The sequence below is a fragment of the Lepisosteus platostomus genome, chromosome 3 (assembly GCF_059453375.1).
Source record: "Lepisosteus platostomus isolate fLepPlt1 chromosome 3, fLepPlt1.hap1, whole genome shotgun sequence".
NCBI classification, from domain to species: domain Eukaryota; kingdom Metazoa; phylum Chordata; class Actinopteri; order Semionotiformes; family Lepisosteidae; genus Lepisosteus; species Lepisosteus platostomus.
The window spans coordinates 38,979,263-38,993,310 of record NC_142613.1 but is presented as its reverse complement, the minus strand read 5'-3'; the positions used below and the strand labels follow the sequence as shown (position 1 = coordinate 38,993,310).

Sequence of the window (14,048 nt, the reverse complement as noted above, 5' to 3'; positions counted from 1 at the left end):
AGACCTAAATTAAAAAGGCTTCAAGTCAATAAATATGCAGTTTCTGGTTTTTAAATATGAAGTGGCACTTGGTACATGTGAATTGTATTAGTGCAGGTCAGTCAGCGGTCTATGATGTGGAACTTTGGTTTAATAGCAATGAAAAGGAAGGAACGTTTAACTGATCTTGGAAGGTAGTTAAAATAGTAAAATCACTATGTTAAATTTGCTGCTAGAGATAACTTTTTCCCCAGTGAATTCAATGTATTTATTTGGGTAATATAAAGATTACATTGTGCTCACATACTGTAGCTGTATAATTTTTGGAATAATAGGAACATATTACATATAACATATTAAGTTACAAGGATCATGTACTCTTATATCATCTGTTGGTTTCCGTTATTTAATTATGTGTTCTGTGTCCTTTTTATATGTAATCTATGGATGAGCTGATATCGTTCCTACTTAGAATTTTGATTATGATACTCTGTACACTAAGTAAATGTACTAAGATAAACACAAAGAGAAGAAGGAGGTGAAAAAAAGACAAAGAGAAGAAAAAGTGTGAGCTCTGTGACGTTGCCCCCCCCAGACAGCACAAACGAATAAACCCACCTCATTTGTTAGTGCTATGTTTGTGCCTTTGAACGTAGCATTTGTGCTACAATTACAGAGCCAAAACAAACAAAAATTGTGTCACTGTCCACATTCTTATGATCTGCACTGTATATAATTAAATTAGCATGATGTCCATCTAGTGTTTAGAATATTTTTATTCTTTAATCAAATTATTTTCTTCAGTAAAGATTCTTCTTTTTTGACTGTAAAACTACCCTTTTATTTAGTTTAATATTTTCATATGATTACAAATACACACTGAGTACTTGGTTTGAAATATATAATTTAAACATTTAGTATACAGTACTAAACAAAACTGGATCACCAATAACATTAATACAAATGAACCTTGAACAGGAACAAAAGCATTCTTTTCTTGGTGTTTCTTTTTTTGTTCAGTTAAAAAATTAGAATTTAATGTGCACGCCCAAAACTTGAACATGTTCATAACGTTTATGTAGTATGCCTTTTTTAGGTTATAATTAAGCAAATAAAGGATAAATTGGGCATAATTAAGGCACAATTGATAAGATTAAATCTGATAAACTGAATAGAGGACAGATGTCTGATCTGCCAGCTCTATATTCTAATATGTCAAATTAACAGAAAGAGCATTATTTGATATCAGGGTTCCCTAATTGAGAACCAGTTACAGTACTATATATTTATACCGAGATAAGAAACTTCACAGTGGTTATGTGCTGCAATTGGTACAAGATTAAATTTGTGTACTACTGCTTTTTATGTGTGCTTTATTGCTTTTGGTATTGTAGTAAAGGTACTTGATTACTGGAAGGTAAGTAAGCTGTAAAATCACCAGTGAGGTGTTATGGAATTATGCTGGAAGTGCAGTAGTTGAAACCTGTTTATCTGTGAGGTGCTTGTGTGCTTTGAATCTCAGTGTCTGTCAGTGCTCCTGAACAAGTAAACTCTTTCAGGAATGTAATTGTAGTCTAAGCATCAACTTACCACTTTATGCATTTATGTTTTAGAAAAATAAAATTGGGGTTATGAGAGAGTGAAACAATGATGTGAAACAAGATCGTTCATGGGATTTTAATGTGGGTGGAGAATATAACAGGAAAACATATGAACAAATGAAAGGTCTGCAAACAAGAAGAGGACATTCAACTCATCTTTCTAGTTTGGTAGCTTAGTAAATACTGATTGTAAGAATGAACTGACTGCCAAAACTGTACCATTGGAATAGCAGACAGGTGCAACAGATTGTAATTTTCTTCCAGGACCACAGTGCTATGCAGAAGTCACATTGCACCCAAGTGGACAAGATTGTGGCTCAGCATGACAAAGAAAAACTGACCTATGAGAAACTTTTGGAAAAAGCGATTAAGAAAAAAGGGTATTTTTTTTTATTCTGTTTTTTGTGTGGAAAAACAGCATTCCTGAATCTGAACATACTGTATATTCATATAAAGTCATACCAATTGGACTAAGCAGTAATTCCTGAACCGTAATCATTTTGTTGAATAATTGTTTTATATGTTCCTTTATTAGCCCTATACAATTTCTTGCATTAGGACATCGTCTTTTCGCATACCCCTGCTTTTCTCCATGGAGACACAGACAGGGAGAGAAGCTTGGGGTCAGAGCACAGGGTCAGCCATTGTACGGCGCCCCTGGAGCAGTTGGGGTTAAGGGCCTTGCTCAGGGGCCCAGCGGAGTAGGATTCCTCTGCCGGCCGTGGGATTTGAACCAGCAACCTTCCAGTCACAGGGGCAGATCCTTAGCCACAGAGCCACCGCTCCGCCCGTATTTCATATTTATACTTATATGTAAATATGAAACACAAAAACTCCTCTTGTGGAATTTTCAAGAAAACAGAGCAACCCCTAATCTTAAAACGTAAGTCAAAGAAAAGGCACTTTCTGAAAATACTTTTTTTTAAATCAATTGTAGAGAAAACAACTGCCTTGAACTGAAGAAGGAAACAGAAATTAAAATCCAGACACTAACATCAGACCACAAACTAAAGGTAAATATTCAGTTATTAAAAATAGTTAATCTATGTTTGTCTTGGTCATGCTATCTTTTTGTTAATCCCTCAGCTTCATTTATTGAAGAAATGGTGGAGCTGTCTTCCTTTAAAGCCTGTTATGTAAAGTTTTTTTTTTTCCTGTACAAAGCCTATGGGAGTAAGGTACTTAAGGCTTTCCGTTAGATATGGAAGGTTATGCATTCAAATTACAAGAACAGAAATGCTTTTGTACCTTAAGCAAGGAAAGTTTATTTATATGTCTTAAGTAAAACAGCTGTAAAACGGTGTATAAATATCTTTTGATTGTTTTTTTTTGGCACTAGTTGCTTTTTTAAACCATCAACCAAACTAATGAATAACAATAACTGTAGTTTACCATCCAGGTGACCATTTTAGATTATCTATTTATTTGACTATTTTCTTAGTGACTGCTTCTTTTTATTCAGCTCTGCCACCTGGCTGCGAGATGTTTTACTACACCGGTTTTTCTCTGGTAGGTGAAGGAGATTGTTGCCCAGCACACCAAGGAATGGTCAGAGATGATCAACTCACTCAGTTCAGAAGAGCAGGAACTGAGAGATCAGCATGTACTCCAGCAATGTGAACATCTCAAGAAACTGTTGATTTCAGTACAAGAACAGCAAACCCAACAACTTAAGCTCATCCATGACAGGTGAGAGCAAGTGTACATTTAAGGTACAGTTTTTTTACTGGTTTCCCTTTTTGTAAATGAACTTTTGGTTTTGAGTTTGGATGAGCTTTCAATGTGTAAGTGGGCAAATTCCCGTTTTAAGCCTCCAGAATTTAACAAATCTTACACTAAAATGTTTCAGAATGTACAAGCCACTATTTTTTTTATAAAGAATTGCTGACATTTTTAAACCATTATAATTAAAACATTCACTACTATACTGTATGTGAAAACAGTGTCTCTGCTTTCCCTTGTTGGTGATGTTGGTGATGGTGATATATTTTACATGTACGGTACACTGAGCAATTCCCATAGCTAGGGGTGATTAACCAATAATAGATGCTTATATGTCATATTTTTTTATTGAATCCAGTATAGTTTAGAAAAGAAAACTATACAACGGAATGGAATTTTCTGATCTTCATTTAACACATAAATGATTAACATTACATAGCAGTATGACACCAGAGAGAGAATACATTTTTTTTCTTTTATTTCCTGCATTCTGACAGATAACTCGAGATCTTACAAATATACTGAGATGCATTAAAAGCACAACAAAAGCTATTAATCCTGAGAAGAATATTATGAATAAGTAGTAATATATATAAGCAAATAGTAAAGCTAAATATCTGGCAGTATTTTAAGGAGGCTATGAATGTCCAAATCAAGCCTGTACATTTTTGTTGACATTTTGCATAAGAACATAAGAAAGGTTACAAAACATAGAGGAAATCATTCGACTTCTCTGTTTTGGTAGTAGTTAATTGATCCAAGGAACTCATCCAGGTGTTTCTTGAAAGACGTGTAGGGTACTGGCTTCTGCAACATGACAGAGTAGATTTTTCCATATTGTATTTTTACTGTAAGCTCAGAACAGATTTCCTCGTGTTGCATTTAAGCCAAAACAGCACGGAAGTCTCTAGCAGACAGAATTGGCAGGTGGTAACAAGATTTAAACTTAAATCACTGATGATGGATTGAATAAACATGAGCATGATGAAATGTGAGCTAGCTTTAGGTCTTCCAAAGCTGATGGTTTGAGCCCTCCCTCACCAGTTCTAGTTGGTGCCAATAACCAACCTGCTTGCTGGCTCTTTACTTCACAAGTTAAAGTGCATTTTTCCCCAACAACTACATCATACAATAACATTATGAAGTCTACTACAAGACTCATATTTTACAAATTAAAAAAATAGAAAAGTTAAATAAATGAGCCTGTAGTTAAGAACTCAACTAGAACAAACACCAGAATACACCGGGCTACCCGGGACCAGAACTGAAAACCTCTGTACCAAGGTATTTTTGCAGGAACGAGTGCAAAAAAAAGCCTAAATCTGTAATCAAATCAGTTCCAGTTATTATATTTTTCATAAGGGGTATTTTTATGCACTCTTTTGGATCAGTACCATTCTAAATACCAAACTGGCTAGAGCGGCCTAATGACCCCCTGACATATAACATTTCTATAACATTCTCTTATAACATTTCTTATATATTGAGCATTTTGATTTTACTGAACATGATCATTATTATAAATTCTCTCTCCAAGTTAAAACAAATTTATTCAGTAAACTGTATGTTTAAGGGACGTTTGTTGGATTTTTCTATATCTTTGTCAGTTATTGAGCAGTAGCATGATATGTATATATTCACTTAGTTTTAATAAACTGTTTGAAATAGAATATCTGTATCTTGGAACTTATCACTATTGTAGGTTTATATAAATACTTATTGAGCAGAACTAGCATAATTCAGGCTGTGGTGATACAGTAATCAGCATGCTATACTTAGTAATAATACTGAATTCTATAGGGATTTTTGACAATGGATCAGTACTTTTTATTTTGCTATGCACAGTTAATTAATACCACTTGAAAACTGAACACAAAATGCAGACAGGCTTTTGAACATAAGTACAACAAAGATCATTTGCATGCTGCTGAATGACATTTCTGCTTGGCTTTGGTTTTCTGAAAGGTTTTATTTCCAGTTTCATTATCTCATGGTCTTTCATTTCTTTTATGATGAAATCCACATTTCCATGTTAGTTAATTGGTATCGTCAGTCTGGATTTAGTCTATTATTGTACGGATTTCTGTTTCAGTACAACTAAAGCTTTAAAAATGAATTAATTGAATTAAAAAATAAAACGCCTACCTACCAAGATTCTGTTGATTTGTTTTTGATAATTTGGCTTGTTCAGTATCTGATTATTACACAATTTGTAGCTATTCTGTTAACTTAAAATGATGCATGAATATTATATATTTAAAACTAAATACAATGCTCTGAATTAATTAATATTATTTATTATACACAGTATATTCAGTACATTGTATATATAAACAAATCATTTGAGTAGCCTAGTTTGAATTGTCATGATATAAACAAAATATATTAGTTCTACTTATACACGTGTTCAGATTACCAATATATTATTTTAAAAAATCCTATTTTCTTTATTATGGAAATCACATTGAGTGTCTGTGTTCTCCAATATTGATTCCAATACTAAGATCGTAATTATTATGCTCTCATATGTACTGCAATTACCAAAGCATACAGAGCATATGTTCTACATCCTAATATTACATGGATGTTCAGGGTTTTTTTTAAATAATAAATAATTATTTGAATTAAGAAACCCTGTCAAATCTTTGAACTGATTATGTTTGCTGAAGTTGTATCTGGATTATTTTAATTCATTGCTGTTATTTTAAAGACAGAGCAAAGACATGCGTGCTAACCAAGCTAAGACATCCATGGAAAACAGCAAAGCCATCAGCCAAGACAAATCCATAAAAAACAAAGCTGAGCGGGAGAGGTAAGTTGAAACATACTTTATTTGACAGGAAGTCAGAAAAACTGTTTACTTGAATAGTTGAGGCCTTTAGAAGGCATATTGACGTTTGAACTATTGTAAATCATCATAAATGGATTTTGTTGTCAGAATTTGAAAGCATATTTATTGCAAGTAAGAACATTTATTTTTGTGTCCTCCTTTGGAAGTTGTTTGTTAGCCAAGTTGAAGAATTTAATCAATAATTAAAGCAATTAGTCACAGTTTTCTTTGTTAGGTAGGTTAGAGATTCCTAATGCTTTCACTATCTTTTTTTCTCCATTACCATAGTCAACTAACAAACATCTATTTTTATCTCTTCTCATCTATTCAGTAACAAACACGGAAAAGTTTGGAGGAAATCATTTTTTCGGTTGGAACATTGCTTTATGTTGTTACACTGTGTGAGAATTACATAACTTTTATTTCCCTTGCTTGAAGGAGAGTCAGGGAATTGAACAGCAGTAACACGAAAAAGTTTCTCGAAGAAAGGAAAAGGGTGTGTATTTTTTTGTTTGTTTTTCAAAGTACTTCTTCACACAGAAAAAAATAAAATACTGACATATACATTTTCCACAAAATGCAAGAAACTATTTATTACCCTGTTTCTAAACGGTAGAAACGTCTAAACGGTATGTAGATGAATTAATTAAGAATAATTAACTCTCTAGCAAAGTAGAACTGACATTCTTGGTGAACGTGTTTGTGTAAAATGTCCCAAATAAACTTCTCTAAAAAGTCTTTTCTCCGACTACATACTGTCAAATTCTAAAAAAAAATAGAAAGATATGCTTCTATTATTGAGCAAACCAGAAGATTTCACAAACCATTTTAGCATTGGAGAGCACACGAGACAGACATGGGATATTGTTTTTTTCAGCTTTCAGCTTAAATCTCAAGTAATGTCAGGATATTCTATAAATTTTGAATTCTGGAATATGTAGCCATAGGAACAGTCATATAAAGTTGGTATTGTTTATTGACTGTTCATTATATAAGTCAATATCAAAAGTATATTTGTAGAACAAGTGTTGTTTAATGCACATGCATAGTGTATATAATCTACTGTTTATACAGTGCCTTTGAAATAGTCACATTTTCAAAATAAACACAAACAATAAACATTTTTAAGTGAATTGTTTAAACTGAACACTTTTATTGGTGAAATAATTAAATGTCAGCAAATTTAAACTAAACTATAATATTTTATCACATTAGTTTTCAACCCCTTTACTATGACAAATCTAAATTTAAAATGTAAAGATCTGTTTCATCTAAAAGTGAACTTATTTGGCCAAAATAATTGAGCTGTAACAAAACTCAAAGCACAACTGGAGAAGACACAGAAGTTTGATCTCCTTTTCTACATAGATGGTCACACAGAAAAGTGATGTATGTACTGTACTTAAGGTCATGGAAAATAGTGGCTGGAGCAAAAGAAATAGTTCTTATTTTTCAGAATGTTCTTAGTGTACAGTATATCATTGTGGCTGGACTTTGTACATGAAAATGAAATGAGAACATGAGTAAATACTGTACTATATGTTGCAGCAGGGACTTTGCAAATACTTGAAGGCAAGTTTGTGGAAAATCTGGTTTAAACTAACTTCTTGCATTTGCTTTTCATTCTAAAGAATCCCAAAGGTGTTCACATATAGGAAGGGACCTGCTTCATCAATGAGAAATTACATCACCAGACATGTTAAAGGGGAAGTTTGTGTAAGATAGATTGTCCAAGGTAAAACTGAGGTCTATAGAATGCATCATAAATAACACCCCTACTCTTATGACCAGCTCCAAGGAGTCAGGAAATTCATGTAATGTCTCATTATATATACCTACAGCACCATATCTCCCTGTCCAAAGGGATGACTACCGTCTACTGGTCCACCAAGGACCACCAAAGACCACCAAAGACCATATAAAGGTCTTCTATCACACTACTAACCAGGCCTAACCTTTCTTGCTTCTGAGATTTGTTATGATCAGACTACAAGTTAGTAACTTCTAACACTGCTTTCGAAAGAATGTTACCTGAAAACATTATACTTTTTCTTTGATCAGTTGTCCCTCCATATGAATGTCTTTCTATCTCTACTACAGTGATTTTATGGTTGAGTCACTCAATATTGTCTCAGCCTAATATCTTTTAAATGATGTTTATTGATCATAAAAGAGGTATTTCATCTTATTTCACACAGCTTGCCATGAAACAATCCAAGGAAATGGATCAACTAGAGAAAGCTCAGCATGAACAGCTGGAGAATCTAGAAAAACTAAATGAGCAGGTAGAGAACTTTATTCCTTATATCTCCTTAAACATTTTATATCCTTCAGGAGAGGAACTGCAGCAAAATAATATATATGTATATCTGAACACTTTAACATCTTTCAAAAGAAGCATCTCTTTATCTCAGTCTATTAAACGAAGAAATCATCAACACACAGAAAATCAGTTTGATTTTCAAAAATCATTTTCACTTTTTTTTCCATTGATTTTCATTGCTCATTGTTACATATTTTTATACAAATGTTGAAATGTTCATTTTTAATAGCAGTTGCTTTAATTTGTTTTTGTACAGCTTTTGAAATCACATCATGCAGTGTCTCAGTGTCAAGGTAGGCCTTGCCAATCCTCATCATATACTCATGACTCAGACTGATCTTTTTTACTTTACCTTTCATTTTATTTTCTCACAGCTAAGTAAAAGAGCTTATACGTTTTATGTGTACATGAATTGATGATGATGAACAATGCTACAGCATCTGGGTTGTTAAAGTAGCTCTTTAAAGCCTGCACTTTCTATGAAAGTTTAGTGTTATGTTCGGTTAAACCCAAAGTTCTCTCCTTCACATCGGTAACTGTTGGTTCTCAGTGGAAGAGGGTAAAAGCTACTGTATAAACTGATGCAGTCATTATACATTATGTCCTCAGCTGAGGCTCCAACTGTTTTCATCATGGTTCACAAAACAAACAGAAGCCCAGAGAATGCGTCTTTCACTTTACTTCCCCATTTTTAAAGATGTGATTTTCATAGCTGGTCTTTCCAAATTTGGATCTAAAAAGGGGAAAACTACTGGCGTTTTCCAAAATCTGGAATTGCAGAATCCATCTGATGCTAATAGAATGAAGTACAGTGTAATTTCTTTTCAAAGCCTACTTTATTTTGTTGTACAAAGCTTGACAGTTAGAGGTGCCATATCACCACTGGCCAGGATCTTCTGGTTGTGTCTTCCTGCATACAGTATTATAGGAAAATTAGTTTGACAAATGTTTCTTCCTACTTGTTGTTACTATTTATACTTCCAGCATTGGATAAACTTTAAGCTTCTACTAAGGTAATAAAAGTACAACTGGCACCTTTGCTTTCAACTCTCAAATATTTCTGTGTTTTGTAATTTTCCCTTAGCAACCTAAACATCACTGATTCAGTTCCTCCTAACAAAAGGCTGTGCTCACCACGCCCTCTTATACCTTGAGAGGCAAGTTAATTACCCACAACTGAACCTCATCACACAGGAAGCAAGCTAGTCAGCGTTCCTGACTTCTCAAAACCCATGGACCAAAATATATTCCCTCTCTACCCCTGCTCGGCAGTACATTCTGTCACAGGGATTAATACTTTTTACTCCAGTCTCTTAGTTGCTGTCAATTATATTAAATTTGGAGTCTTAAACTACATAACGTTGTAAGTTTAAAAAACTATTTCTCAAACTCTTCTGTTAAGAAACCTTTTTTTTATATTTTAGAAATACATGTATAAAATATGCACTGTACATTGCAGAATGTCATTTTATTGTTTATACTAAAAAGTTAGGAATGGTTAAATGTCATTGGAAGGATATGCACAGTCAAATTGCAAACTCGCATACTGAAAACCTGGGAAGAAAATTTAAACCTGTTTTGCATCTTATTTCAAACCAGAATACTCATTTACTCCAGTGTTCCAGGAAACTAGCCTTGTAGTCTGTTGTAAACACCAATCCACAAATATGAGTAGCTTCATATGATAAACACTGTAAAAAACAACTTATGAGATTTCATAAGGCACTGTTAGACATTCATTTAGGATTTTGCATTTCTTTCTAATTTCCGGTCTCATTTGCAAGAGCACCCGGGTCAGTGTGGGTGGTATACATGAAGTAATTATGCGACAAGGGATGTATTCTCTTTCCAGTTGTCAAGATAATACATTTCTACTGTAGGAGCGGGATATAATACAGTATGTGAAAGATTATTGTGTTAAATAACAGTATTACATGGTGGGTTTTTTTTTGTTTTTATGTCATGAGAGTTTTCCCCGTTGTTGCAGTGAGATGAGGTTTTAGACTGGGGTGTAAGTTTTTGATTTATGATTTTCAGGCAAAGGAGATGCAGCAGATGGTGAAGCTGGAAGCGGAGATGGACCGCAGGCCAGCAACAGTGGTGTGAAGTACCCCTAGACCAACTGAGACAGAGAAGTGTGCCGCACACAGAGGAATGCTGCAAAATCCCTTCTTCTCACTTTCTGTTCTCTGGCTGATGAGGTTCGGAGCTATTTGTTACAGTGACACAATCCCTTGACATAATACTTAAGCTCTTCGAGTATGAAACAAGCCCATGTGGTCTGCTGCTACATACAAAAAAAAACAAGAAGAAAGCAAATTCAAGGAGGTAACAGAATTACTTTGACAAAGCACTTTGAGAATACTATTTTAATCATTTATTTTTTAGCATTTTTCAATAGCCAAATAGTCTTTAAATTTCTGTTGGAAATGTTTAACTGTTTCCCCTTTTAACGTTAATAAACCATTGTTTTAAGTACATATACTTAAGAATAGCTGTAATATTTTCAAAATAATTGTTTTAGAGTTTTATTATTGTTAATAGTTTTAATTTAATGAGTCATCGGGTACATCAAAAGAATGTTATGCTGCAACACAGATTGTGAGGCTTTTGGTTACAATTGTATGTTAAATCTGTCAACAATATCTGGATGATGTGATACTCTAGAGTTAAGTATTATGTCATGAGCACTTTAAAAATCTTAGGCTGTGAAAAACATCTATCCTTCATTTTCTGATAATCAGACGTAGCAATGTACTTGGATTGCGGGTTTTCATAAGAATGTGAAATGCTAGAATATTTTATGGTAGAGTAATGGGAAAATATGTTATATTTATAAACCTAAACTAAGTAATTGATATAAAAAATTTATACAATGTAGCTGTTTTTGGAGCCATTGTAGGAGCTGGGTTACCTTACCAGAATTGCAGTTTGATTATGATTTGCAATACCATGCTATCCTTTTTCATACGTACTGTATATGTGTGTTGACAAGAAAATACCACTGAATTCCTATACCTGAATACAACATGAAGGCACTGAGATCTGAATAGGTAAATGTGGAGATCCACTCAGTTTGTTAGCTTGGAAACAGACCTAGCAACTTTGTTATAGATTAAAACACAGTATATTATGGTGGTAGGGAGTAAGGTTAAAGAACATGAAAAGGGTAACTCATTTTTACTTACATTTTGCTGTATTACGTAAGTGCCATGTACTTCAATGCTTAATGTTAAATTTTACAGAAAATATTCTATACTTCAAATGCATGTATACACAAGAAACTTGATCTTTTATCAGCAGTGATGTCTATTGTCCATTAAGAAATCATTTTTCTGTCTTTTTAAGAATTTTATAAAAAATCTGGGAAAATACCTGAATAGATGGGACTAGACAGGCTTATAACAAACTTCCAATTTAAATTCTCTAGTAGACACAGGACAGCTATTACCGATTTTATAAACAAGACACTGGACTGTAGAGCCAAAATAAAGTAGAGGTTTAAAGTTTAACAGAGTTTTCCTACAGTGTTTATTCTAAATATGTTTAAATAAAGCTTTTTTTAACAGAAAAACTATGTGAATTGTCTTAACAATGGACATCAGATTCTTTAATATTACTATACCCAAAAAGTAAACTCCTGAATGTGTAGTAAACAAATGCACATAACACATTTAATTATCCAGTTAATTTTTTATCATTCTGTTATTGGGTGAGGTATAAAATCAGTTTGATGCATCAACTGCTCATTTATTTAGTAGGTTGTTTTCTTCAGAAGAGTGCATATATGTGCTGCATTCAAAAATTATACATCGTTGTATTGCATGTTAACCTGTTAAAGCTGTACATTGATCAGGTAATTAACACTGGTATTGTGGTGAAAGCCATATCAAAATAATGAAAATTGTAATTCTTGAGTGCAGTTTGACTTGAAATAAATACTTATTTTGGATAGCCGAGAGATTGCTGATTTTCTACTAAACTGCCTTTCTGTTCAACATAACACCAGAAAGCCAATGATTACCATGCTGTCTCACTGCAGATTCAGTTTGGGATGGGGGATGGGATACTAAAGATTAATGCAATAAATGTTGTATGTGGGAGATGACTTAATTTGAGTTGACACACTTTTCAGCAAACATACAGTATTTTGTTGAAACACTTATGTCACATCTGGTACACACATGCATTACTGGCATGGCAAAAAAGATTAGTACTGTGGCCCGTCTACATGTCATTCTATACTTTTCTATGTCTGAGTTACTACATATTATGCTAGTTTATTTTTAGACTCCATTGTCATATTGAAAAACACGTGGTTACTATTATACTACAATGAAGGAAATGGCAATTAATGTACCCACTACAGGGATTTGTTTTTTTTTCTTATTTTAGGCAGCTGTATTAATAAAGTTTGTTGATGGGTACTACTGTATGTTGACCATGGTTTGGATTTTTGAATTTGTAAATGGGGTACAAAGTTCAACACCACAATATCCAAAAAAAAGCTCTTTAATAAGGTATACCATAAATATACCATCTTCCTAGAATTTTCTGATGTTACTTTTTTATTATTGTAGTAAGCTAAATTATATAGTGAAAATCTACTGTAAATATGTACGTAGTCTAACATTTTAGACCAAATGTGTTTTACGGCATATCAATAACCTAAGGGCTCTGTGGTTGTGTTAATCCTTGAACAATAAGGATATGTTTGTTGTTGGGAAAGCAAAGTATCAGCCATGTGGATGTTATTTTATTTTCTCTTTCACTCCATCTACTGATATTATAAACATAGTTTCGTCTACATATCTTCTGGGGTATTAGGTGTAAAAGTGCTTTTAATTCATTGCTTTCAGGTGTGTCGCTGATTATGTCTTAGAAAGTCATTTCATTTAAGAGCAGAGTAATAAATGCCAAAATAAGAAGTTATTTATAATATATATATATAAAATGGGTATTATAAGAATATATAACAGTTATTGCTGTAGATTATCTTTTCACTGGTTGTATGTTTTTTGTTGTGTGACTACATGTAGAATTTGCTTTGTAGGTTTCTTGTACAATTAGATTACTTTGCAAATATAATTGCATTTACTGTGTTTTTTTTCTATCTTAACCATAACTTGGTAAAGGAACGTCAGTTGCGTGTTTTTGGTTCTTTTTTTTTTTACTTATACAGCATTTTGTTCAATTTCTAGGAAGGGAAATATCATTGTTCTCCTGCTACTTTAATACTGTTTTATAGTATATGTATCAATAAATAAACAGATTTAAAATGGGACTTTGGCTACATAGTTTATGATTGGTTTAATTGAAAGCTTTATATAATATTTCTTCAACCATCAAAAAGAGATGAATAACCAAAAACCAGTCAATATGCTATATTTTAGGAATGTACGCAATGCTTAGTGCACTGGTAGACGTAGTTAAAAGTATTCAATTGTCTTCAGTTGTCTTCAATTAAAACAAGACATTCATAATACTTCAGAATTCAGAATGAGTTGTCCAACAATGTATTATGAATATATGTTTACACCCAAGTAAAATGTTAATATTTATATATCTGAACCTATGCAGGCAACAGTTATCC

At 33.1% G+C, this 14,048-nt stretch overlaps 1 protein-coding gene across 9 annotated transcripts in view; it reads left to right on the top strand.

The window, feature by feature from the left end:
• Positions 1-13,739, top strand: part of LOC148674869 (1-phosphatidylinositol 4,5-bisphosphate phosphodiesterase beta-4) — a 154,020-nt gene extending 140,281 nt beyond the window's left edge. For 7 of the 9 annotated variants that reach the window (XM_088625576.1, XM_088625581.1, XM_088625574.1 and 4 more), the window contains 8 exons: positions 1,845-1,960; positions 2,518-2,593; positions 3,094-3,269; positions 6,013-6,114; positions 6,571-6,628; positions 8,331-8,417; positions 8,712-8,748; positions 10,493-13,739. In XM_088625576.1, the coding sequence (XP_088481702.1) occupies positions 1,845-1,960; positions 2,518-2,593; positions 3,094-3,269; positions 6,013-6,114; positions 6,571-6,628; positions 8,331-8,417; positions 8,712-8,748; positions 10,493-10,572 (732 nt within the window). In that variant the 3' untranslated portion in view covers positions 10,573-13,739. The remainder of the gene's footprint in view (positions 1-1,844; positions 1,961-2,517; positions 2,594-3,093; positions 3,270-6,012; positions 6,115-6,570; positions 6,629-8,330; positions 8,418-8,711; positions 8,749-10,492) is intronic. The other 2 variants (XM_088625582.1, XM_088625583.1) reach the window with 1 other exon arrangement.
• Positions 13,740-14,048: the final 309 nt, after the last annotated feature.